This window comes from Drosophila hydei, unplaced genomic scaffold (genome assembly GCF_003285905.1).
Source record: "Drosophila hydei strain 15085-1641.00,03,60 unplaced genomic scaffold, DhydRS2 tig00008114-arrow-pilon, whole genome shotgun sequence".
NCBI lineage: Eukaryota > Metazoa > Arthropoda > Insecta > Diptera > Drosophilidae > Drosophila > Drosophila hydei.
The window spans coordinates 3,075,999-3,102,636 of NW_022045827.1; the positions used below are offsets into that span (position 1 = coordinate 3,075,999).

A 26,638-nucleotide genomic window follows, 5' to 3' on the forward strand; every position below is an offset into this window, starting at 1 on the left:
CAACCAAAAGAAACGTTTAAATTTTGTAATACTGGTGAAATCATAAAAAATATATTTTTTAACTACAGTATCAAGCCTCCTACTTAATTAAGGCCCGAATGTTTACTGTACGGTTAACAAAAGGCGTAACATTCTCAAATAAACCTTCCTTGTTGCGCCACATGTTAATCTGTGCAACTGAACATAACGGGTATTTACATTTATGTATATTCTATTACTTATTTAACAGAAATTGGTTTATGTGTGGCGCCACTCGATCCGGCGTCACCAGGTGCAGATGATGTGTGCCTGGAACTTCCACGTAAACCACATGCTCAGCATTTTGCTTAAGTGTGGAAATTACCTCGGCATAAAAATCGGGCATTTCGAACTTCATGCCCGGCACACCTCGAATATTGAGCACTTTGCAACGTATTTGACGTGCATAGGCCAGCGTTTGCTCTGCTGTAAATAGGCCCAGCAGGCTGACTTTGAGACGCAGATCACGTGAGAAGAGAAAGCCGCTGTGATTGGGCTTCATACCCCTCCGCATCAAAACCCTCACAGATTCATCATCCACGGAACCGTCGTAGGCATCCAAAACTAGCTTTATCATCTCCTCATATGAGTAGCAGGGTTGTTTACTCTCCGGCAGCGTTTCATAGTCCAGGAACTTGTCCAACGCCCTGCCAGTGCCCTCTGCCATGCGGCTAACGCCCCTCACCGTTGGTCCAGCAATATCTATGTTGATCAGCTTGGAGACTTCATTGGGAAAGCTGGCTGCATACATAAAAGTGAGTGCGCCGCCCAGTGAGTGACCCAACAGAGTGACATCCTTCCAATTGTACTTTCGCACTATGCGACGTATCAAGCATATGCCATCCCAGAAGATGAAGTACTGCATGCCCTGCGGATAGTGTGACGAGTGTCCATGCCCAGGCAAATCAATGGCTAGTACTGAACAGTCTGCCGGCAACAGTGGGCATAATCTATCAAATGAGCCACAATTGTCCTGCCAGCCGTGCAAAGCCAGAATCGGTTGTCTATTCCGCGAACCCCACCATTTTCCTGCAATAAAAGGCGTCATTAGACATTATATTGTAATGATACCCTGCATATGTTAGAAGAGTCTAGACTGCAGTTCGTTTAATCTGCACTATAAAAGCTAGTCAAACAATGCATTGCAAGCTTAAATTTACATTCTAGAAATCTCATGACACATGGGGTAGCCCAACTTTCTGACTTTCGATGCTGATTAGAGATGATCACATCACAGAGTCTCATATATTTGCCAAATCTATTATAGTTATATCATTGTAACATGCTCAGAGGAACAGCTGACTACAGGGTAATAACTTATTTAGTATACTTGAGCACGCGCTATTGTTGTTGTTCGCGCTATTCAAATAATCCGCAATCGCAGCCATAGGAAGCATGTGTCTATGAATTGTGTGCTGAGATAAGCTGATTGGGGGTGACTCAGCATAGCCATATTGAACATTTCAGCGCTGAAGCTTTTGCACATCAACTTACCTGTGACAGTGCCCCAGGGCACTTCAATGGAGAATTCGTCCCAGCTGTTTTCGCCCAACGTTGTCATTGAACCATCTGAAAATGCCAAATGAAAGTTTCGCATGAGCTAACATCTTTTAATACAACAGGTTTTTTGTTGATGGATTCGCTAGTTAGCTAATCGCAGCAGTTTTATAAACTCTGGTGAAATCGCTGTCTGTCTGGTGGAACCAAACTTTGGACCACGGGTCGCAATTGCCCAATTCTCTCACTTGTCTTGGCCGTCATTGCGTCGTTCAAAGAGGTTGTTGTTGCGACTCGCGCCTGTGCCATGCTTGGAAGGTACGCTTCAGAGCGGCAACGAGCAATCGTAAACAATGAAGTTTCGCTACTGTCTCAGACTCAGTCTGTGCGTTTTTTTCTAAGCAATAACAGAAGTGTTAAGATAACATATTGGCGAAATGTTATTAACAGTGAGCAGTTAGACAATATATAATGAAAATCATTTTTCTTTTATTTTGTTTTTTTAATAATTAGAAATAAAACAAAACCTAAGAAATCACATTAAGGTTATTGTATTGTAAATTGGTTATGTATTCATTTGGCTAGAAAGCCGCATATATTTAAATTTAACAGCTGTTACCTTGCTCACGGTATAACACAAGCCACAATGAGTAAATATCTGGCAACTAACATAACCATTATAAGTAATTATCTGACAAGTATGTGAGAATATTTATATTTAGAAAGGTTATTTGCTAACTATTGTGTTTTAACGGAATAACAAACTTTGAAATATTAAAAAAATAATAATCAATAATACAAAAAGTCTTTAAATATATAACGTATCTTAATACATTTACACATTATTCTAATATCAGTATATTTCTAGCTAAAAATAATTATTGACATTTTTTTAATCAAAATTTGCAAAATTTTTTCTCGTGTTGCCCGTTATTAAGTTATTTTATTGCAGTAGCAGTTACTGACACCTATCTACATTCTGCCAGCACTGTTCAGAGCAATCGTACGCTTTACAGCACTACTGCGTGCAAGCAAAACAAATATAGAAGTCAAAGTAAATAAATAATAATTAGCAAACATGTAAGTAAATTTATGAATCTTATTTATAACTAATTGTCTAAAATACAAAAAATAATTGTGGTACTTGCAGGACGGAATACTGGAAATCGAACGAACGCAAGTACTGCGATTTCTGTAAATGCTGGCTAAGCGACAACAAAGCTGTGAGTAAATATTTTAACACAATTAAAAACCTTTACGTATTACAATTAAATAAACTATTCCAGAGTATTGCATTTCATGAAAGTGGCAAGCGACACAAGCTTAATGTATCCAAGCGCATTACGGAGATCAGCCGCAATAGCGAAAAGTCGGAGAGGGAGAAACAAAAAATGGACGCACAGATTCGCAAAATGGAGGAAGCCGCCATGAAATCCTATGCACAAGATATCCACGGATACCATGGTGACATGACCGCACGATCCATCAATACTGTGCTCAGTGCAACAGCCTCCAGCAGTGGTAATAAAGCGGGTCCATATGGAAAACCACGACAAATCGATCCAATGCGATTGGAGGGCGATTCGGATGAAGATGAAGATGACCGGCGGGTTAATGTGGATAAAATAGCAGCTGAAACGGTGCCAGATGCATCATTGTGGGTGGAGGGTAAATCGGACGAGGGTCACACGTACTATTGGAATGTGAAGACAAATGAATCCGTCTGGGAGCCACCAAAAGAGGGGTTTCTCTCCTATGAGGAATATGAGCGTATCAATCAGTTAGCCATTGATCAACAGCAGGTGACGCAAGCAGAGGAATCGCTACGGTTTCGTGCCAATGCAGATGAGGAGGTGGCTCGCTTCAACCGCGAGCGACATGCAAAATTATATCGCAAACCAGAGAATCCCAAAGAGAAGAAACAAAAGGAGGAAAAGAGGCAGCAGTTCAAAACTGAGGAGGAGGCTGCAACCAAGGAGATTGGTCAGTGGCAGGTGGTGGAAACTAGGTATATCTAGCTAAATTTGCCATAAACTTTGTTTTAACTTTTTACAATTATTTGCAGACCGCCTGCAGAGCCCATCGATTGGCAGCTGCCCAAAACGGATTACTATGCGGTAGAGCCTGTCCCTGCCGCTGCGACAGAACCCGAGCCACCTGTAAAACGTTTCAAGGAGAAAACCATATCAGGATTGGATGAGGAGACATCAAGCAGTGCGCCCGCCACATTCAAAAAACGAAAATTTGCAAATAATGGTAATGCGCGCAAACCTTTAGATGAGTAAATACAGTACCTGTAACATATATTTAAATAAATTCTTTTAAACAACAACCCACCCATGAAAAATATGTGAAACAATTCATAATTACAAATTTTAAATTTATTGTGAATATAAATTTGGCTTGTGGCGCTGCCAACTTACTTTTTGGTATTTACAACGGCTGGTCAGCCTAACAGCATTTGACATTTGCAGCCTATCCCAACTACGGTCACACTGGCATAGTCAGTTCATTTTTCAAGTTTGCGACGTTTGGTTGTGTCGTGTAGATCGTCGGACGGGCGTCCCTTGTAGTTTGTTATTAAAAATTGTTTGTGCGCTTAATTCTGTTAATAACAACACCAACAGCAGCAATAACGAAGTCGAAGGCGCAGCGCGTGTGATTCATTTTATATGTGGGTAATTGAGCGCAGCAGAGTGCGCTGCAAAAAGTGTGTAAATAAATTCAATTAATGTAAAAAGGAGAAAAAATGAAAACCAGTGTTTGTTGAGTTTTTGTCATCAGTGTGTGTGTGAGAAAGAGAAAGATAGAGAGCAAAGAGTGCATTGTAAAAGTTAAACGTAAACAATAATAAGTAAACGAGAAAATATTTTTGCTAGCTGTCTGATAAATTATTACGCACAGAAACACACCGACACACACCAATACTGACACACACACATATAAAGATAATATTATATACATTTATATTTTGGTAATTGTGAGCGACGGAGGTGGCGGCGGCGGCGTTTGTTGTTTTCCTTTGTGATTTGCAGCTGAAGAAAGGTCAAGCGTTGCGTAAAGCGGTTGCACAAACATATACGCACACATACACACATGCACGCGCGTGTGTAACTGTTGTTTGGGACTCGATCGTGTTAGCTGTAAATCAGGCAAAATTCAGTTCGTTTACGTTTATAACAGCAGTGCCCCACACGCGGCCGATATTTATAAGCCCAATACGAGGTATAGCGGGAGCAACGCTAACGATTCGGACACAGAGTGGCTGGAGACGGAAACAGGAAGCAAAGCAAACAGCGACGAAAACAACAAAAACAGCAACAACAATATCAATAGCAATAGCAACAGCAATAGCAGCTACAACATGGCAGTACGCAAAAAACAGGACGACAAATACCTGCTAGCGCTGCGGGAGCTGGTTAACAGCGGGGCAGGCAATCGCCAGTGTTTCGATTGCAACCAAAAGGGGCCCACCTACGTGAACATGACCATCGGCTCGTTTGTCTGCACACGCTGTTCGGGTGTACTGTAAGTAATAAAAACTACCTGTTCTCTTTTTACATAAACGAATTTTCCTACATACATAACTCTGCAGTTGAACTCGTTACTTGCAATTTCCTAATCGTTACTTTTTGCTCATTGTTCGTTACTTGTGAAATTGCTGAAATTAGTGTTGATTAAGTAAAATGACACGAGTACCAGCTCCTTGTTAAGTAAACATTTCAAGCTCTAATGGCTGAAAGTTAATATTAAAGTAATGTAATAATAGTATTCGTTACTCGTTACTATTAATTGTTTTCATACACTTCACTAGTCAAAGTATAAGTAGTAAAGTGGCACGAGTACCAGCTCCTTGTTAAGTAAACATTTCAAGCTCTAATAGCTGAAAGTTAATATATAAGTAATATCATATTGGTATTCGTTACTCGTTATTATTAATTATTTTTAGTCACTTCATTAGTCCACAATCTACTCTAAAGCAATTGAATTCACTCGAAATTCCGATGTTTCTTATCTAGTTGCCAATCTAATATACGTTACTTTTTATGCGTTCTTGTTACTCGATCTTCGTTTCTGGTTAATTTGTTACATCTTGTTCCTTACGTGTCATAAACAGTGTCTTCGTATCCATCTATTACCTACCTCTTTGCACCTTACTGGAAAATGCTCATATTACCGCAGATAAGCTGCAATCTGTTTGGTGGTTTCAAGTGATTGACCGATAATTTGGTTCGAATCCATTGACCTACCCGCATCAACAACACCGCACCGATTAGACCTGCCCGCAGCATAGCAGAGTAAGATAGAGGGGGAAAAGTGGGTGAACGGGGGCGTGTGGCGCTTGGCGAAAGCGAAAGCAATTTCGTTTCACCATTTTGAGTCAGGCCACCAATTTGGAAATGCAAATCGCAAACAAACTTTCAATTGACGTCGAACTCTGCTGGCAGAGCCACTTGGTCTGAAAACAAATGAAATTATTTTGGCATTGGCGTTTCTAATTTGGACAGGCACGAATAAGAGGAAGATGTCTGGCTGCATGCGACGTGTTCACCCTTTAGAAAATAGTTCGAACGAGTTTATATGGTATATTATATGGATGGATTATTCGCAAATTGAACTAGTTCAGACAATAATTGGAAGTAAATATCGAGCTAGGATACGATATCGATAGTTAATGCAATTTCAGCATCGTAAAATAATTCGAAATTTAATGTAAAAATATCAAGATCTCGAAGCTCGTTTTGTTATACGGGGCTTACCTATTTAATATACACGAAAATGATTGTGCATATGCAAGGGTACTTAGTAGTCGGTAACCCTTAACAAATTGTTTTATTTAGTTTTTCGCTCTTTTGTTGTCCTTGGCTCTAAACGCCAAATAATTGGCTGCGATTTATGCGCTTTGCTGCACTATGCTCGAGCACTTTGTGCGATTAAATGCCAATTGAGGTCATCTCCTGGCACATTTAGCTGCCTGGTTGGCTGCTTTTCTATTTACTTACTGATTGGGGAGTTGCTGCCCACTTTTCGTGTGCTTGTTTTTCCACTTGATTTACGCACTTCCGCTCTCACGACCACCGCATGTGGTAGTCTCCTTCCCACCGCTGCACCTCCCAGCTGCCCCGTTCTCTTTGGGAGTATCGTTTTCATTATTTGATTACTTTCAATCTGCCTGCTTCCGCACCGAGCAAATGGGCCCAGCTGATGCACATTCCATACGCAGATTGCGCCCCAGTTTCTTCGCTGCGAAACTAGTTACGTTTGTTGTTGTTCGTGTTGCTATTGTGGACATTTTTCACCTCAATTGGGTTGCATGCGGGCGCTTGCTGCGTTCTGCTCGCTCTCATTTGCCTATCGATCAACGATAACATTTACAACCTTTTTGCGACCAAAGTAAGCAGCACTTTACATTAGTACTTTTTAAATACTAATAGGTGTATATCAGCTTTGTTGCCAATTACAGATATTTTTATTAAGTGGCATATATTTTGTCTTAGTACTAATAAATCTTAAATATTTACCATGTTATTATTAAAATCAAATACATTTAAAATATATTTATGCCAGTTAGGGTATTCAGTCTTCGGTACTCTGCCCAACTAACTGTTCATTCTTGTTTTGTATGCGACCAAAGTCTGTGGCACTTTCCTTCAGCATTTTTGTTGTTTCTTTGGAATTCATGACAAGTCGTCGCAGCATATGTAAATTATATTGAATGCAGCTTTTAAAAAGCTAAAGCTGGCGCTGCATTGGCCAATGCTCCCCGGCAGCGTTTTGCATGACTCACTCGAGTGCCCACACCACATCTCCTCCTCGTGCTTCCAGTTGCAGGCGAAATAAATAAGTATTACGACTATGTAAATGGAAAGCCGCATAAATGCCTCATGGCTGGCCCTTTTGGCATGACAAACAGGCGGACGGCCAGACAGACGGACAGCAGCGTCACAACGAACTCCACTTAACTGCACTGTAACCCTTCCAACATTTCTTACCCCATCCTCCCGTGTCTGTAGCAAACAAAAGGAACTCAAAGTCCAAGACGAAATTGTTGTGCATGTTCAATGCTACAATGTTTCCTGTCTCGTCTGGCAACAGTTCAGCTCGCTACCGCCCACCTCTCCTCTGCTCGCCTGTTTTGCCTCATTCTGTGGCAGGAACGGCTGCCATTCAGTCGCATTTTAGCTTTGGCTTTCAGCTTGGTGCTGCATACCGGCCGGCCCGCTTGACATGGCTGCAATGGCGAAAAACCTGTCAAACGGCTTTTTAAAGTATTTTTGGGCCAGTTGCTGCGGTTGCTGCTGCTACTACTGGTGCTGCTGTGGCACTGGCAATTGCAGACAAATTGTTGCACCTCAATCGAGCAGCAGTCGCAGCCATCTGGTGGGCAGCATTTGGCTGGCAAAGCAACTTGTTGATTAGATAAGGCACGAAGCATATGCGCACACAACCAATGCGGCCAATGTTGGCAGTTCCGCTTTTATTTTACGTCTATACTAGCTGCTTTTTAAGCCAACTTTATACAAATTGCGTGATACGGTAATTCCATCTAAAAATAGCCATTTTTAAAAAATATCCGCATATTTTATCACTACGTCTTAGATTGATATAATTTGCTATTCACACTTTATTTTAAATATGCGGCACAGGGCGATGAATGTCGAGGATTATAAAAAAATAAAAGAAGCCAGATCTCAATAGCTATTTTTCCTCTTTTCATTTACTTTTTAATGAGATTTAGTTGGTTTTTTTCGTTTGCTCTTTTTTATAATATACAAAGCCCTAAGAAGAATTCTCTGTAACAAAAAGCTAAATTGTTTTAGCTATTTTTGTCCTTCCGTTTTCCTTTTCAATGAAGCTTAGCATATTTCCTTTAAGAACTAAGTTTTGTTCCTCAAAAGGTGGCAACACTGGCTTTCAGACACTCACCTCTTTTCCAGCTTAACTTCGTTTGCCCCCTCTCCATTTTCTTCCCAACCGAACCTCGCCTTGCTCTCTTTGACCGCGTTGAGCTACTTTCTTAGTCGTATCAGTCTCGCAGACATGAGCAACTGTAACGGCAACTGCCCACCAGCTGACAAATAGTTAAATGTAGGGGAATTATACATACACATGTATACAGTATACATACATAGATACACCGCATTTCACACTACCGTAGATATTTACGTATACACGCCATAATCAGCTGCACGTCTTGTGGTCAAATTGTAGATATGTAAATTTGTCGATGGTTATGAAACAACATAAACACGTCCCAGCCGTATGGCTGTAAAGGTCGTCGGGGCTGAACGGTGAAGCGTCGGGCGGAGGAACGGGCGCGGTGGTTTGGCCGGCTGCCGGGGCAGACTTTCACCAAATGTTGTCAGCTGTGTGGGCCCTTTTTTGGGGTTTTCTTTCGCTACCAAAAAGCAAAACAACAAACAACAAAGTAAAAGGAAACAAAAAATGAAAGAGCAAAGAAAAAAATCAACGAAAACACGCCGCGTAATGGCAATTAAATACTTATGTACATATGTCTCTATTAGCGATGGTATAATATCGTGCCTTGCTGCGGGACACAAATGCGTTGTTTTCAATTAGAAAAGTTGAATGGAACAGTTTTGCTTGTGATCGTGTAGTGAATGGATAAATAGCGTCACGCGCTCGTCTCTATTCCATATATATTTGTATATTTGTATGTGTGGTTATATGAAAGCTCACTCAAATAGGCAAATATACATAAATCTATGTATATATAACTACAAATATGTACATATACTCAGAATGCAAACATATATATATGTATATGTCTATATATATATATATATATATATATATATATATGTCTGTATATATATGTAAATCTATTTGTGTGCCCCATTCCCAGCTATTTTTACACAAATAAACACTTTTGGCGTCTCAATTTGTTAAAGCTTTTCCGCATTTGTCAGGCTCTTATTGTCAGAATCCAGTCTAGCTGATAATTCAGTTACCTGCCAATGCTCAGACGTACATATATATTTGTATGTACCCCGAACGCCTGATTACCATTTGGAAAATGTGAATCGCATAACGAGTAGAATTTAGCAATAGCAAACAGAACTCTTCCCATCTACCGCTCTTTGACTCTCTCCCTCACTCTTTGCGCTTTTACATTACGCCCTATTCCTGCCCGCTTTGCCGTATCTCGCTCTGACCGATTGACAATAATTGCGCAGTTTTTGTTGTCGATTTTGATATTGAGGCAAATGCACAGAAGGTGTCGCTGTTGTAATCGGCGTTTGCTTTATTGTTTCTTTCGTTTCGCTTTGACTTTGTATTTTGTGCGGCTGCTGCTGCCTTGAATAAAAATTTATATTCTATAAATAATGGAATATATCTATACATATATATATATGCATATATATACATATATATGTATATGGGATCAACTGCTCAATATTTACACTTAGAGAGTGCGGAAATATGCGAATTATTCAGTTCAGCGAATGATCTGACAGCCCAATTGCAGCCTGCACTGGGTGGCAGGCGCCGTACCACAGCTGGAAAGCTAAAAAGCTGATGTTGCTGTTCCAATTGAAAATGTACAATCGAAACGTTTTTCTATGTGAGTAACTTGTTCCCCATGGTGCGAACCATCAGCGGGTGGGGCCCTACCCACTATTGGTTGCAGCAATGTCGGCGGCATCGGCGCCTACGCAGCTGAGATTTATTGCGTTGAAAACATATTTGCCCTGTCAGAGTGCTGTTTGCGCACATTTAGATCCCGCGAGTGGGTGGGCTAACGTTATTTTGGCCGAAATACCAATGAGTGGAACAACCCACGTCCAACTGAAAAGGCTCGCATGCATTTCCCCAACCATTCTGCAGGCCATTTTTCATGACAACAAAAGGAGCTCAAGGCTTTTTGAGCAATTTGCAGCAGGCGCTGGCCGGGGCGGCGCATTATTAAAATATTCATTGGGCGACAGAGAATGAGAGTGTGAGAGGACCAACGGGTCGACATTACAAGAGCATCTGCAACCCACAAGCTCAGCAGCAGCAATAGGGACCCAGCCTATTCGCTCTTCTGCTCCAGCCAGTGCCAAGTTTAATTTATTTTGTGCGACAAACACTGACAGAGGGCCTTCAACGATGTCGGCAACGACGCCTCTGCGCCAAAAGTGTCCGCCACACTCTCGCACAAGCCACAGAGATAACTGCAGATGGCGGCCATTGATATTGACATGCCCGACAGCCGCGTGGGATACGCCTGCCATTTAGCTCAGTCTAATTGGCTACTGGCTCATTTCTTCTTTAGCCCAACAGCTGGCGCTACAGTGCGCATGCAAACAGTGCTGCCACCCTACCCTCAGCACAAAGCTAGTTTTAGAGCGGATAAAAATACCAAAAGAAAAGTCATCTGATGGAAATAAAAAATGTAAATGGGTTTAACCATTTGTAAAGAATTATGTATACTAAGCACAGAAAATTAAAAAAAGAAATGAGAAAGAAGAAAGAAAAATATTTTTGAAAGAAAATATGTTAATATTCTTTGTTTAGTTTTTTATTTATATATATATAAGATATTTAAATAGAATTTAATAAACACAGAAGAAAGAGCTACAAAAATACGTATACTTCGATAATAAAATAGGCAAGTGGGGTTTTTCTTAAATAAACACCGAAAATAAATTCAAAGAATATATATTAAATTGACCCAAAATTTCTATGACTAATTTTTTGTATAAATTGTTTTCTAGAATCTACATAAGCAAAAAATGTTTTTAAATTTTAAATGGCAACCACTAAGTTCACGTTTATCTATTGCATGTTTAAAACATAAAAAGAGCCAAATGCATTTAAAAAAGCTAAAGTTGCCACAGCTGGTAATTACCGGCTAAAAGCCAAAATGCACGCGTTATTTGGCAGCACTGCACGCAAAATGGGTTAGAAACACTTCTCCAGCTGTGTGTGGAAATTTTTGCTGTGTCTGTTAAAAAATTTCGAATGGCTCGAAAATGTGCCAACTGTGAGTGGGTCAGCGAATCAAAGTGAATATCTGAATGCATGAAAGAACTGAAGAGTTAAGTAAATGGCAATTGCTTCCTTGTTTTGTGGGAACTCTTGATTATTTTCTAATCAAGTTCTAATTTTTTTTCTTTTCTGGTTGCTGTTCACAAGTTTCAAGTGTGGCGAATGTTTCCGGTGCCACTCGCTGCTTGAGCGCTACTTGCGTTGTTTATCTCTCTCACTCGTCGGATAGCCTTGAAATGTAATTGACTCGTTAGTTGTTTCTTGGCGAAATATACTCTCTGAACTGCTGTGTACGTTGGCTATGCACGTACTTTCGAGTGGCTGTTTGATTTCCATTTTATGGCACGCCAGTTACGTGCCACAAGATTATATAAGGAGCAGCTTTTTGTTTTTGCTTTTGCTTTTGAAGAGGCACAGCCACTGGGATGTTTACATGGCACACACACACAGACACACATAGTACAGTGGATGTTTATATTAGTAGCACAAAGGCACACGTTCCACTAATGGCTAGAGTATTTGACTAGTCGAGGTCGTCGGTGGTTGCAAAGATTTAGCAAGCGACTCAGCTATACCCTCTCACATTTGCTCAGCTCTAAGCTACTGCTATTGCCAGTAAATTAAGCTACTCGCTGCTGTATCAGCTTTTACAGGGCATAGGCAACGAAAATGACACCGCTGCCTAGAGAGGCGCTCTTTTAGTTGATTTACATAGCAATTACACACATGACATATGCATTGTAGGTAAATGTGAATATATATATATGTCGTATATACATATATTTACATACTTATGACACATATCGCACTTGGGATCGCTCAATTCCAAAGCTTTTCATGCTCTCAGGGTTGCAAAGACATTCGTCGCTTACCTTGTAAGGCACTTGACTGCGGTTGAAACCGAAACTCGTTGATATTTTTAGCCCTGCAACAAATGCGTCCGTTGTGCCCGAATACCTCTCCTGTTGTTAGTCTTTGACAATGCTGTCACAGTTTTCCAGTCAATCTAATGATTCATATGCACACTGGTTCCAGTATTCAGTAAACTTGGCATTGATCTTAAATGTGTTCATGATGGAAATCTTCAATCTAATCATTTTTGTTTTGATGATTTTTTTGAAGTTAAATACATGCACAGTGGTTCCAGTTTGTGCTAAACTTTGTACTTAAAATAATTATTAATTATTATTTTTTGCATGCAAAATACTTACACATATTGAATTTGAAAGTTTAAACAAGCTATGATCATTTGTGTTTAATAAGGTTTATGAAATAATTCATAAATTATATGCACAGTGGTTGTAGTATGTGCTAAACTTTAAATTGAATGTGAAAGTATCATAGAAATGTCGAGTATATTCCTGATTGTTTATTAATATAAAAATTATAAACAAAGTGTTGTTTTTATTGAACAGATTTCCGCATTGATATTGAACTTCAAGTTTGCAAGTTTACAAGTTTTTTAAGGTCATATCCATTCCCGAGCTGCCCCCGTCGTCATGCCAATCAGAGCAGCTGTTGTTGGCATCCTTTGTTTAAGTCCGATGTCTGCTGATAGGCTTATTTATTTTTTTGGTCTTTTGTCTTTTGTTTTTCAATTAACAATAAATTGATATGTATATATACATATATATATATATATATATAGAGTATATAGTATATAGTATAATGCACGTGACAGCGACAAATGACCGCTGGAAAGGGCGTAACACTTGGGACCTATCTTCAGGGGCAATGTAGTGCGCCAAGCTTTATAAGTGGACAAAAAAATATATTAAATATATGTAAATATTATGTATATATAGTGAGACGCCCCTTGACATCCACTTATCGCTATTCGGAAACGCAAATATTTGCCATTGCAATATGAATTACTGCAACGCATTTCGTCAGTTATTTACATATTATTATATTTTTTTCTTGTTGCATCGTCAACACAGCTGACAGTTAAGCTCGAGGCTTGCCACAGACCAGAACGCAAACGAGAGAGAGTCTACACAATATAAAACATTAAAAGGAACTTTGCTAGCAACCGTCAGACACAACATTAACTCTGCAGTAAGTTGCCGTAAAAAGCTAAGACGACGTTTCGATAATAAAATATAATAGTAAACCTATTTGAACAACCTTCGAAACATTCACCAAAAGTGAGTTAAAACCCAACATAAATATCGACTACAATTAGCTGCGTCTTATTTCTCTCAAGTTGTCAAAACGTGACCTTAAAAATGTTGTGGCATTAAAAGCCAGCTTTAAGACTCAACTAACTTGCTTTATAACTACATAAAGGCGTCATTAAGTTATCGCAGTGACCCACTAAGAAGCAGCGGGGATACGAGTTCAAAGCCCAGACTACTCAGCTGAAAATAGGGGCCATTTAATAGCGGAACATTTAATACAGATATTAGTTAAATATTTGTTAAGTAAACAGTCGAGTGCTTGAATATTTCTATTTTTTCCAGACTAAGTGCCTAAATGCAATATAATAACCAAATATTGATTGATGTTCCTATACACTGCACCCTTTGAATATGGAAATTGAGGGTATAAAGTTTTTATAACAATGTATGCAGAAGGCAGAGGGCGTGACTGATCAAAAAAAACTTTTTATAAACTTGGTCAGGACGATGAGCTGATAGAACCGATACAAACTAAACTACAAAAGCTAGAAACTTGAAATAATTATTTTTTTGTGACTTCCCCCATTTCCCGATTACCAATAATAATCAATAATTTGATGAAACTATAGATTTTAAATTTACTGCGTGATGAATTCATGGACATGGATATTTCCGGTTTTGGATACCTTCCCCCTTTTGTATAATGTATAACAAATAATAGAGTTGTGCTTTAGGTACATCTGGATGTTACTATCCCGCTGTTAAAATTTAATTAGAAAAGTCCAACTATAACAAAAGTTATTCAATTTCCCATGGTAAAGCCCAAAATGCAGCCCCAACACATTTGCTGTTTTAACTGCGCAGTAAGTGGAGAACTTGTGTATGTGTGTGTGCCTATACATGTGTTTTTTGTTATGTATGTATTAAAGAAGTGTGGTATACTCTGTATTCAGGGTATCGCCTAGTCAGGCACTCCCTACTGTAGCACAGTCACTTGCTTTCACCCCAAGTTTATCGTAGAATTTTAAGGAATTATAAACTTAATTTAATGTAGCCATTCAAATCAGCCTTAAAGCTTTATTTAATTCCACAAATATTGAGTCACAGCGCTGACGACAACGAAAACTATATCAAGTTCCGTTTATAAATGTTCATTGATAAGAATTTGCTGTTAAATTCGTAGTTAATCCGAAGTAGTTAAACGTTAAAATTGTTAAGTGCAATATAAATATATTCTGCCGTCCCACAAAAGTTGTTATATTTTCTCTTCTTATTTTTAATTTAGTTATTGAACAGGTTTTGAAATATAAAAAAATAAAAAAAAAAGAGAAACAATTTTAATGTTTAAGAATTTCATTAGAAGTTTGAAGTCTTGCTTTGTTAATTAGATTTCAAGCGAACAGCAGACGAAAGCTCACAGAGTTTTTGCCTGCTGCGGAGTAGAGCTTGAAAATTACTTTATGGAATATCATATAAAAAGATACAGGTAAGAGCAGCCAGGTGAGCAGCTCTCGACTGGCAAATACTGTGTGCCTAGGTTGAAATTTGGTAATCTTTGGGAAATGTGCAAAAAGTTGGCAATCTCAAATTGCTAAGAATTTTAAATAAAAATAGTATAATAATAATAAACAATAATAAAATATACTCTGCTTTGACATTTTTGAACATTTTAACGTATTTAAATTAAAGTTATGTAGTCTGGTCTAGTATGATTTAGTCAACTTCGCATTTCAAAATCTAGCCAAATTTCGAAAGCGCAATACCCGTGAATAATTAATTCCATTAATAGTAGTAATCCGTAATAGTTTTAAACGGATATAATTTATTAAGGCAAATTCTTAATCAATTTTAAACATCTTAAAGTATTGAAAGAAAAAAGAACAATAAACTCATTTAATATAAAATTACGTCATCATTTTACTGAAATATTGATAAGGCCAAGATTGCATATCGAAAAGTTTTGAGACGCAATTAAACAAAAAGCCAAATCTATATCACATGAAGAACCCTCATTCTCCAAAAGTCCCGATGTATGCATATTTGCAAAGACTCATTAGACTCGGTTTTGTCAAGGGGGGTTCAGAGTATAGGCAACAGAAATTCGTTGGAAATATTCAGTGAGCTAAGCCAGTTTTCAGTTCTGCAGCAAAGTGGGGGTAATGCTGCGGCTTGCATGGGCTTCTTCGTTGCTATTCTTTTTTATTTAAAAAATTTTGACTAATTGCCAGTTCTGTTGTTCGCCGTTATCAGCTGTCCGTTTGCGTAGCCAAGTGACTCATGGGCATTTTTCTGTTTTATTTTTATTTTTGTTTGGTTCGAGGCACTGAAGTAAATAAATTCTTAAATGTTTCTGCTGAACGTTCATGACTCGCAGCAGCAGCAGTCGCAGTCGCAGTCGCAGTCGAAGCTAAAGTTCAAATGTGCCTCTGTCCTCCATTATGGCTCTCGATCTCTATCTGGCTGTACTTAGGTGCGCTTACTTTATTCCATTTGTAGCTTTTGCTCTTCTCATAATATAAACGATTCTTGTTGTTGTTGTTGCTGATTTTGCAAAAAAAAAAAATTCTTGAGTCGGGCGTCAGCGCCAAGCTTGATGTGGTAGGTCTGAAAGTGCTTTGCTCTAACAGCGAGTATGTATGACTATAATATAAAGTGTGTCATTAAATACCCTACTCAAAGTATTTAATAATCAATTAGTTAATGTTTGCCCTTCGTAGATATCTAGCTGAATTTTGGTACGGCTGCTTCTCTTTGATTTGGTACAAACATAAAATGAAATCATTCAAATTGAGTTACTAAAACAGAAATTTTTATTAAAAATATATATTTTTTTATAAATATATATAAATAGAAATGTGAATGTTGTCTTTTTACATTATGGATATATGTTTGTTTGTTATAGATGAGATACTTTTTTTCTCAAAGATACTTCAACTCTTTTCTCTCGCGAAGATCACTTGAGCATAGTTAACATTTGATGTATGCTTAAGCAGAGTATTCAAACGTCGATTATTCGCTGTCTGTTCTTATTCTTATGCCCATACATTAATGCAAAATGTATCTGTATCTGTATATGTATCTATGTATCTCTATATACAGATATGTGTAGGTATCGTTAGCTGTATCTGTATCTGTTGGCTATGCATAATATTTCGCTACAAATTGTTGTTGCTTTTGTTGCTATTTTTTGCCGCAACGCAGCGAGTTTTTTTAATGTTTTTTGTTTGTGTTTTTTTACGCTGAGTGCGCAAAATGCGCAAAAAACAAGTTTTGCACTTAGTGGCGCAAAAAAAAGAAACAAAAACTGAAATACAATACATATATAACTAAGCTTTATCCAAATGTGTGTGAGTGTGTTTGTTTTAATTTTGTATCCACTTGTGCCTAGCACGAAAGATCTGGCGCTGATTTGGAAAACCCGACAGCTGTTTGACGCTTTTTGCTTTCAACACTCCGCGCGAACTTTTCCAGAAAATGTCTCGGATGTTGGGGAATGTGGGCGATGTGGATTGTGTGGACTCTATGTATTGTGACTTGTGAATTGTGCATTGTGAAGCTTTCGCATTTGTACTTCTGTGCATTGAACCACAACTGTTGACGTTGTTCGGCTGCAATTTGGTATCCAGTTTGGGGCAGGGCTAAGCCACATGAGTGGGTCGTTGCCTGTCATATAGTGCTGGCTGGCCGCAGACGACACACATTTTTTAGTTTGTTCACTGTGGCTCGACTAGAGTCTCGAGTCTCAATTCTCTTCTCTGGCCCCCTCTGCGATTCTCAATTAGCATCGTTTTTGTGTACTTTTGTTAAGTGTGTGTACTTTTGAGACCTTTAGGTCTTCGGTTCAGTTGCCTCACTCCGTCGTCTCTTTTAATTAGCACATTAAGAAAACAAGTCCCGTGTGCGAAAGGCGATGTTGATTGTTCAACTGATACCCTGTATATGTATGATATACGCAGTTATCTCCATACGACTTTGCATTGGGTCAGGCTGATGATCCGAAACATTGAGATAAATATAGACAGACTGTCGACTGTCGGTCGTCAATGCAGCAACAGCTCTCTACTATAGATAGCATTTGAATGTGAACTTATATTATTAATCGTGTCAGCTATCGCGGGTTCGAACTTCGCCACCTGCTAATGACTACAGCAGCAGTATCTATAGTTGAGCACAAATTATCTCTAGCTGTAGTAGCATGAGAGCTAACTAAATTGACTCGTCTATCTTCTAGTTATACTATATACTATATACGAAAACGGTTATATCGAACGTAAACAACTTTTGTTTACCTTTTATTTATTATAATATGAATTGGCTTTGTTAAACGAATGTTTCTTTGTTGCTTTAACACTTCTTGAGTTTGTTTGGGACTAACTCGCTTAACAAAGTGGATCATTGAAGTATATATGTATATATTCCAGTCACATCGGGATGTAAACCAGTTTCTTCTGCAATCTTCCTTATATTACGAGTGAACACAGATCAAATCGAGATCATTTTCCTCTCTTATATAATTATTATATACAGATAACAGAGTATCTGAGTATGAAATACGATGTGAGTATCCACTCTTGTCTTATATAAGATTTGTCTCTTGTCTCTCAAGACACTTCATACACATTATGAATGGTTTACAGGGTATCGAATCCAATTGCCATTCGCTTTTTATTTCACCAGCTACTGTCGCTGCCGACCAAAAGCAATTCAAATGCTTGTCGTAAACGGTGGGCGTGGCAGTGGACCTGGACCTGAAATGTGTTTGAGTGCTTGTGAGTGCAGGGGGGCAACTTTCACTTTTCACTCGGGTTACAAAAATAGCTGTGGCCAGATTGTGGCAACCGCCGCTGCTGTGGCACTTGGCTGCAGCTAACGAATTGCGTGTGCGTGCCTGGAGACCAGCAATTGGACACCCAACATAAGACGCAAGATGGCAACAAACTAACAGCCACTTGGTGGACATCATCATTGAGTGTCAGTTGCAAGAGTCTCGCTGCCTCTCTCTCTCTGCTGTTGCTGTCTCTGTCTCTCTCGGGAACGGCTTCCGCTGCTTCACAAGTCAATTGACAGCTGGAACGGAAATGCCTGCAATAAATCGAAAATCGTGTCTACATTTCCCAATCCACTTAAACAGACAACGCTCTAAAGAGAGAGGGAGAGAGGGAGAATATGTGTGAGGGAGACGACACACAAAAAGAGTTTTCCAGCACAAAGTGCAGTCTTTAATTGAATCACTTCTGCCAGCTGCCCCAGTTGCCTGCCCTCAGTTGCCCGTTGCCCATTGCCCATTGCCAGTTGCCAGTTGTGCCCCCAGCAGCGACTGCGGACTCGCTGTAATTTGCAGAACTTGCCGCAGCGGACATAAATTGCAATTGAGTTGCAAATTGCATTAGACCCTAACAAGGGCAAACAGACAATGCCCCATGTCAGAATGACACTAGCTGATAGCGAGCAGAGTTTTATAAAAATATAATAAAATATTTCGATTAATCTGGAAAAATATATAAAATGCTTAAAATAATTTTAAATAAAATAATATAATAATCTAAGAAAATAGTAGCACTTGCCAAAGAAAATAGAGAGAAAATATATAAGACTTGAGCTAAGATGAAAGTACGATAATTAAGCTAGCGGAACACTGTGGCAAATGAAACAAATTGGGAAGCAATATATAAGAATAGCTTGAATATATAAGAATATCTCCAAAAATACATATTCATATATTTTCCTCTTCTACTTTCCCGAAAGTTTCTTCCACACACACATATACCCTTTCCTTTACGTAAACAGAGTATTCAGCTGGCTTAGCACATCTCTCTCTCTCACTCTCTCTGTCTCTCTCTGGTCTTGTCATTTGTAGAGGCGTGCCTAGCATGTTTTAGAACTATGCGATGTCGATCGGAGCTCTCGCTTTTCGCTTCACCCAACCCACCCAACGCCCGCACCACCCAGCGTCTCGTCTCGTTTACCATAACGAATTGGCTCTGTGAGCCACTGAAGCGTTCATGTGAAACGTCCAGTTTCTTCATAACACATACACACACATGTGCATACAAATATATGTGAGCGTGTGTGGGTGTTTGTGTGTGCTGTGCCCATTTCGTTTGGGAAAATTCGTGAAAAACTGAAATTAGCTTTAAGCGTTTTCCGAGGCAAATTTTGCTATTGCCGGTTTTCGCTTTGAGTTTCATTTTTTTGCGGCTGGTTTCATTTTTCATGTTGCCACCGCTGCTGCTTCTTCTGCTGCCTCTACTGCCCCAGCCTTTAGCTCAGCCACTTGATCTAATTGCAGTGCTCACCCCAAGGCCGGGCCAATTAATTTGTGCAATTAACTGAAATTGAATACCCATTTAACGGGTCATTCTGACCCGGTTTGTTTGAAGTGTCGCTCATAAGCCCGAATTATGCTCACCGTTTGTTTTGGCTTGCGACGCCTGGCAACAAAAAGTTGCTACAAACTTGTGCTGAAGTGAAAATAAAGTATTCAAAGTTTGTTTTTCTTTCCGAAATGTCAAGAACTTAAGTGAAGCAGCCACGGCTGTAAAGCGAGGGGAGTAATGCGCCGTAGGTTCTAATTTATGCCCTGCTTTGCTTTGCTTACTTAGTATATTTTCATTAATTAGCAGAATTGCATTGAAATTCGAGAAAGTTTACTTTACAAAGTTTTGTTTTCGCTGTGGATTATTTATAATTAAATCTGAAATTTTGTATGAATTTCATGCTGAAATCCCCAACCCTAAAGACCAACTCTTGATGCTTTGATTTTCGTTCTTATCTTTATTGAGTTTTAGTCCATGTATTTATTATAACTGAATTGGAGCTTTTTAAAGTTTACTGTTCAAATATCAAGTACAATTCGCTTTTATCTCCTTTCTCAAGTCGCCTTTCTGAGTCTTTACTGTCTGCCTCTGCATTGAAGCAATTCCCCTTGCTTAAGCTGCAACCTTTCCCCAATCAAAAAGCTGACATTAAGAACACATTTTATAAATATTTCTACGCACAACATTTCGGTATATTCAATAGAACCTAAACATAAACCTCTTCTTAAATTTCTTCATACTTATTTTACTCCATCTCTTTTACAGACGCGGTCTGACGCCTCCGCATCGCGTTAAATCCATATCGATGGCCACATTTACACAGGACGAGCTCGACTTTCTGAAGGCGCACGGCAATGAGCTGTGTGCCAAGACCTGGCTGGGCCTATGGGATCCAAAGCGAGCTGCTGCGCAGCAGGATCAGCGGGAGCTGATGATCGATAAGTACGAGAGGAAACGCTATTACTTGGAGCCGGCCAGTCCGCTCAAGTCGCTCAATCTTAAGTCGTCGTCCGCCAGCAATGGCTATCACACGGGCAACATATCGAGCAATGGCTATGCCAGCATTCATTTGACACCGCCCGCCGCCCAGCGTACAGCTGCAAATGGCCTCAGCAAATCGGGAGCAAACAGCACAGCCATCAGCCGGCCGCAGCATCATCATCATCAGAATCATAATCACACTCACAATCAGCAGCAGCCACAGTTGAATGGCAATCATGATGCCTTTTCGCATAATCTGGCCGGCATCGGGCTGGGTCTGACCAGCCTGAACAGCGCCGGCTCCACATCAACGGGCGCCCTGTCCGACACGAGCAGCTGCGCCAGCAATGGCTTTGCCGGCGAAACAGATTTTGTGGCCGATTTTGGTTCGGCAAACATCTTCGATGCCACCTCGGCACGTTCCACGGGCTCACCGGCCGTCTCCTCGGCCAGTTCGGTTAGCTCCACCAATGGCTATGCCAAGGTGCAGCCCATTCGTGCGGCGCATCTACAACAGCAGCAGCAGCAAATGCCCAACGGCAACAGCAATGGATCGGAGAACTTTGCTGATTTCGAGCATGCGCCCATCTATAATGGCGTAGCTGACGGTAAGTTATACAATCGCTGGCTTGCTATGTGAGTGTCCTTGCAGAGCAACTTGGGGTAGATGTTAGATATGACAAATGTTGTCGCTATTCTAGATTAGATTCAAGCTACATTCATAGCCTGACATATGTAAGCTTCTCTTGCTGTAAAGTTGTCTTGATAAAAATTGCTGCAGCTGCTGCTTAGTACTTCTGAAGCAGTTTTACAGGCAATACACAGGAGTATTCGACTTGGAAATACTCGTCACTCAGCTCGAAACCTGCTTATAAGCGCCTCTTGGCTGTGGTAGACCCTTTTGCTAGCTATAGGCATTGCTCAATTTAAGAGTATTCGACTTGTCTTAGTCTGTAACGATTAGATATGTTCTTTTCGGGTGTATCCGACTAAGATATGCCCTTAATTTTGCTTAAAATGTCATCAAACAGTCCAACTGCCTTCTGGCTATGCTTTGTACTCGCCCTTATGAGGTCTGTATAAAGCTATACAGGATACAATTTTTCGATGTATACGACTATAAGATACCCTTCAATCCATGCCTGTATCATATACCTCCTCTTGACTACAGTAGACCTCTTTATATCCATAACAAATTAAAGTGCTTCTACCTAGCTACTCTACATCTCCAGCTAGACCCAATCTTTGGCAAATATCTCTGCAAGAGCATTAAAACTGCGGCCTACCGTAGTCTTTTGTTTGTTTTATTTCTTTTAGTTTGTTTTTGTTTAATTTTCAATCTTTGCCACACACTCGCCCACAACACACATTCCACACCTGCTGCTGCTTCCTCTTATGCTGCACGTGACAACAATGCAAGCGCCCATATTCGGGCTGCTTTTCGCTTACTTTTGGCAATACGTTGAGCATTCTCCACGCACAGTTTGCATTTGGCTTGAAAAACACAACTGCGTCAGGTGAAGGAGCATTTAACGATAATCTTTCTATCCTTTTTGCTCTCTTTGCGCTTCCGTGCGCCACACACATTCAACATTCTTTGTGGGGTTGTGCCAGCAATGAAGTCTGTGCGCTCGCTGCCCGATTGGTACGATTGGAGCACGTCCGACTATGCAGATCCGTTTGAGAATGAGTTTGCGGCGCTGCGCTCGACAACAGAAACCAGTTCGGAAGCGGAGCCGGAGTCGTCGCTGCCCGCCTATTCGACGCTGACGCTGTGGAGCGATGATAGCTGGCCAGAGAAGCAGCCCGCCATGCACTATGATAGTTCGGTCACCTTGCTGGAGTCAGCTAGGTCGGCGGCGATGTGCTTGCCCAGTGAAGAATCCTTGCAAACGCCCACAAATCCATTTCTGCCTCAGTTGAAGTCGGAGTCAGCATTTAGTCGGGCATTAAGCGCGCTGCATATCGCTGAGGATACAGAAACAGCAACAGCAACAGCAACACAAGCAACAGCAGCAGCAGCACCAGAAATGGCAGAGCATACAGAGTGCGACTCGAATTCGAATATCTTAAATGCCTATTACAATCCTTTCTTTACGTGGAGTAAGTTTTTCGTTAACTTTCGTTCTTGAGTTCCTTTTAGTTGAGTTTGAATTCGTTTTCTTTTGAATGGCTTCTTATTGTTGCTGTTGTTGTCGTTGCTCGTATCTTGTGTTGGGTCCTTGCCTTGAGTTTGCTTAGAGTATATCCGAGTAGCGGCTTGTGTCAGTAATACTCATTGTTTGATATCTCTTGCAGGCACCTCGTTGCAGAGCCAGCAGCAGAAACAGACGACAAACAAGCCAAGCCCCCGGGCAGGCAATGCGCCCAGCGAGGACCGCTATGCGGCGCTCAAGGACCTCGATGAGCAACTGCGCGAGCTGAAGGCCACCGAGGCGGCTACAGTCACGGAGGCGCCAACGCCAACCAATGGCAACACACAGCTGGCGGATGCCTTTGGCACGGGTGAGTAGTAGCAGCAGCTGCAGCTGCAGCACTATAGAAAACCACAACTGAAACTTATCTCTCTTTCTTTGCCTGCACAGTCAACGGCAACAGCAGCAACAACAACAATAACAACAACCATGCCAATCCCTTCAAGAGCCAGCAGTCGCTGCTCATCAACGGTAGCAGCCACTTGGTGAATCCATTCCAGGCACAGCAGCTGCAACAGCAACAATTGCAGCAGCAGAATCTCTATGGCCAGCTGACGCTCATACCAAACGGCTATGGCAGCAGCCCACAGCAGGCGGCTGCGGCGGCGGCAGCAGCAGCGGCTGCCACCAGCTTCTACAATTTCAACAACAACGGCTTTGCCTTGGCCCAGGGCCTGCCCAATGGCTGTGGCTTTGGCAGCATGCAACCAGCGCCCGTGCTTGCGGGCGGCCTAGCCGGCGGCTTCAATAACCCATTTGCGGTAGGTTGTTGGGTAAAAGCAAAACTCTAGTCGCATGCTCTTAGTAAGGGTGTAAATGTAAATTGGGCAACTCGATGTGGCAGCCAAAAGAGCAGGCAACTTTGATGAACAACTTGATATTTATCCAGTTTGCTGAAGGTTGTAGTAATCCATCACTGCCATATGCTACGTTAGCCATAAAGCTGCGATATATATCGATTCTTAAGCTGAGCACAGAGTTTTATAACAGTGACAGTAAATGATAATATGTTTGATAAATATCGATTATTAATCTTGGATTTAAGGGCCTATAGATAATGTACTTTATAATCTTACTAATATATACAATTAGCTATTAATACAGAGGGAAATTAAAATGTTTGCTGTTTGCAGAGTATTTTGTAGCTTGGCACTATGCGACTAGAGCACTTTTCTTCTATTTTTATGTATTTAGAAATGCTTATTAATATGATTATTGAACTCCGCAGGCCAGCGGCGCTATGAACACCAATAATCCATTTTTATGAGATTCAGACTCGAGGCGAGCGCAGGACCAACAGCAGCAGAGGAAGCAGAGACAGGAGCAAGAACACGAGCAAGGGCAGGAGCTGAAACTAAAGCAGCAGCAGCAGCTGGAGCAGCAGGAGCTCACATCATGGCTGAGGCGTTGAGACGTTGAGATTGATCAGAGAAAAGCCGCTGAACAAAATGCAGAAAGTGAACCGAAATTAGTCCATTTTACGAACAATAGCTATTAACTATAAAATATACATATATATCTACATATATGTATATACATAGGCAGATACATATATGTGTGAGTGTGTGTGCATGTGTGTGTATTTATATAGACGTATGTGCTAAATGCTGAATATGAATCCGTTTTAATGGATTGCCAACAACAACAACTGATCGTACAATATATAGAAATATATATATTCTTTTACTAAATCTCTATCGTACATACATACACATATTTATACGGCGAATTCACACATGCATATGCACACACACACCCAGATATATATATATATACATATACATTACGTATGTAACTAAAGATTTGTATTTACCGTTTGCCTTTAGCATCTATAGACTTTTTACTAAACTTAACTTTCTTAACGTGCGCCACAGTTGTCGTCGCCTGTTTAGCTTAACTTAAAACACACATATATACACATGCACACATATGTATACAAATATACATGTACACATATACAAATATATTATATATTTATAACAAGAGGAAAAAACTACTAAAGCAAAAGTATCTGTAAGTTCTAATGGGTAGCACAGACCATCCTCAGCCGTTGCGGTTTTAGTTTGTGTTTCGTTTTGTGTTTTTACTTTTTTTTAATCTTGTATATTTATAAGTCGAATATTGTATACCCTTTCTTTTACGCATTCTCACCTCATAATTTGCAGTTCTCTCTCTCCCTCTGTTATTTCCTTTGGGTTTCTTTCAACGCGCTTGTTTCGCTGTACGAAACTCTTGTCAGTTATTGATTGTGTGGCCTTAATAAGATTATGAAACTGTTCATTAAAACTAACTACCATATAATATACTTACATAAAATATATATACGAATACATATATGCTTTTGTACCTAAATTAAATGCTTCTTGTTTTAATACTTGTTAATCAACTATGATAAATAAACCACAACCAACACACACACACTTAGAAGGGTTAGTTTGCTCAACACAAAGTTAAAGTTTGTTAATTGCGATGATAAATATATATTATATATATCACTATATACTTATCGACAAGTATATATGTTATGATATAGCGCATGACTAAAATGAATATCGGTATTAGTACTCATTCGGGATTATTTGAATACCTACCAACAAGTCCAAATAAGAAGCAAGAAGAAATTTTCCATATTTAGCCTTAACATATGACAAAAATTATCTCGAAGCCTTAAAACAAATTATTTAAATTTACAAATTTCAATAAAAACTAAGAAGAAAAACAAAACGAAAACTATTAATGCTGCATTCATTTTTGGGCGTTTTTTTTTTTAATTTAATAAAATCTCTATCTTAGAAAAAGTTCTGTACCGTCCCGGCATAAGCTATGCTAATATTAGCTAGGCCAATCAACGGAAGCTGTAGATGTTTAAAATGTTTTAGAAAATGCTTAAATATACCTTGGATGCATTTCTTACCTGAGACATTTATCATGGTTTATAAACTATGTCACATGAAATACTTTCAATAAACTAAAATAATGTAACAAAATTGAATTGTTTCATTTATAAGCGCTTAAAATATATTATATATATTTAAGTAGTTGTCTGAAAAATGGGAAATGGAAATGTATCTCAAGATAAGTCTTTAAGTAACCAGCCTCTTTACATGAGCTGTTATTTAACAGCAACAGCATATGTTATTTAACAGTTGACCAACCATCACGCCTTGCGGGTATGCAAAGTTTTTGACACGGTTTTTAGTGTTCTTTCTGATTATTTCTGTTCAGCTTGATTTTTACAAAAAGCTTGATAAAGAAAACTCATTGTGTATAATTTATTTGATGTATTTTTATTCATTTCCGTTTCGGTATAATTTCTAGTTTGTTCTCTTCCTTTTTTTAGTACTAGTTGTGTTTTTAGCAATTGTTTGAAATTACTATAAATTATTTAATCTTTATATTTATATGTTTATATATATATATATTATAAAATTCGCATATGAAATAAAGTCGAAAGTCCTTTTAACCATATGGTTAAACCACTCAGCGCCGTTCCGTTCCGGTCTGTTCCGTCCAA

At 39.6% G+C, this 26,638-nt stretch overlaps 3 protein-coding genes across 6 annotated transcripts; 2 read left to right on the forward strand and 1 right to left on the reverse strand.

Annotated features, from left to right (window-relative positions):
• Nucleotides 1-19: 19 nt before the first annotated feature.
• Nucleotides 20-3,866, forward strand: LOC111599190 (WW domain-binding protein 4). Of its 2 annotated transcripts, XM_023314779.2 has the most exons (5): nucleotides 20-190; nucleotides 2,468-2,595; nucleotides 2,666-2,738; nucleotides 2,802-3,523; nucleotides 3,581-3,866. In XM_023314779.2, coding segments are annotated over exons 2-5 (1,017 nt in total). In that variant the 5' UTR covers nucleotides 20-190; nucleotides 2,468-2,593; the 3' UTR covers nucleotides 3,801-3,866. The 2 variants fall into 2 exon arrangements, with proteins under 2 accessions (XP_023170547.2, XP_030080376.1); XM_030224516.1 differs by lacking the exon at nucleotides 20-190 and having other exon boundaries at nucleotides 2,405-2,595.
• On the reverse strand, nucleotides 184-1,926 carry LOC111599191 (probable serine hydrolase). Its single transcript, XM_023314780.2, has 3 exons — nucleotides 1,764-1,926; nucleotides 1,513-1,587; nucleotides 184-1,047 (listed from the first exon to the last, which is right to left on the reverse strand). Exons 1-3 carry the CDS (start codon nucleotides 1,822-1,824, stop codon nucleotides 215-217), a joined length of 969 nt encoding a protein of 322 aa, XP_023170548.1. The 5' UTR covers nucleotides 1,825-1,926; the 3' UTR covers nucleotides 184-214.
• A 617-nt stretch (nucleotides 3,867-4,483) lies between the features above and the next one.
• On the forward strand, nucleotides 4,484-24,817 carry LOC111599189 (arf-GAP domain and FG repeat-containing protein 1). Of its 3 annotated transcripts, none has more exons than XM_023314776.2 (6): nucleotides 4,484-5,043; nucleotides 20,714-21,537; nucleotides 22,544-23,032; nucleotides 23,228-23,434; nucleotides 23,515-23,885; nucleotides 24,353-24,816. In XM_023314776.2, exons 1-6 carry the CDS (start codon nucleotides 4,880-4,882, stop codon nucleotides 24,389-24,391), a joined length of 2,094 nt encoding a protein of 697 aa, XP_023170544.2. In that variant the 5' UTR covers nucleotides 4,484-4,879; the 3' UTR covers nucleotides 24,392-24,816. The 3 variants fall into 3 exon arrangements, with proteins under 3 accessions (XP_023170544.2, XP_023170546.1, XP_023170545.2); XM_023314777.2 differs by lacking the exon at nucleotides 4,484-5,043 and adding an exon at nucleotides 13,466-13,569 and having other exon boundaries at nucleotides 24,353-24,817; XM_023314778.2 differs by lacking the exon at nucleotides 22,544-23,032 and having other exon boundaries at nucleotides 4,487-5,043; nucleotides 24,353-24,813.
• The last annotated feature ends 1,821 nt before the right edge of the window (nucleotides 24,818-26,638 follow it).

Excerpts from the sequence above, each read along its gene's own strand:
- LOC111599191 (XM_023314780.2), bottom strand. The coding sequence starts at position 1,824 with ATGGCACAGGCGCGAGTCGCAACAACAACCTCTTTGAACGACGCAATG. Across the intron at positions 1,588-1,763 it reads CGCAATGACGGCCAAGACAA|ATGGTTCAATGACAACGTTG; the intron begins GTGAGAGAATTG and ends TGGCATTTTCAG. Across the intron at positions 1,048-1,512 it reads GCCCTGGGGCACTGTCACAG|GAAAATGGTGGGGTTCGCGG; the intron begins GTAAGTTGATGT and ends CTTTTATTGCAG.
- LOC111599190 (XM_023314779.2), top strand. Across the intron at positions 2,739-2,801 it reads GGCTAAGCGACAACAAAGCT|AGTATTGCATTTCATGAAAG; the intron begins GTGAGTAAATAT and ends AAACTATTCCAG. Across the intron at positions 3,524-3,580 it reads TGGCAGGTGGTGGAAACTAG|ACCGCCTGCAGAGCCCATCG; the intron begins GTATATCTAGCT and ends AATTATTTGCAG.
- LOC111599189 (XM_023314776.2), top strand. The coding sequence starts at position 4,880 with ATGGCAGTACGCAAAAAACAGGACGACAAATACCTGCTAGCGCTGCGG. Across the intron at positions 21,538-22,543 it reads CTATAATGGCGTAGCTGACG|CAATGAAGTCTGTGCGCTCG; the intron begins GTAAGTTATACA and ends GGGTTGTGCCAG. Across the intron at positions 23,033-23,227 it reads CAATCCTTTCTTTACGTGGA|GCACCTCGTTGCAGAGCCAG; the intron begins GTAAGTTTTTCG and ends TATCTCTTGCAG.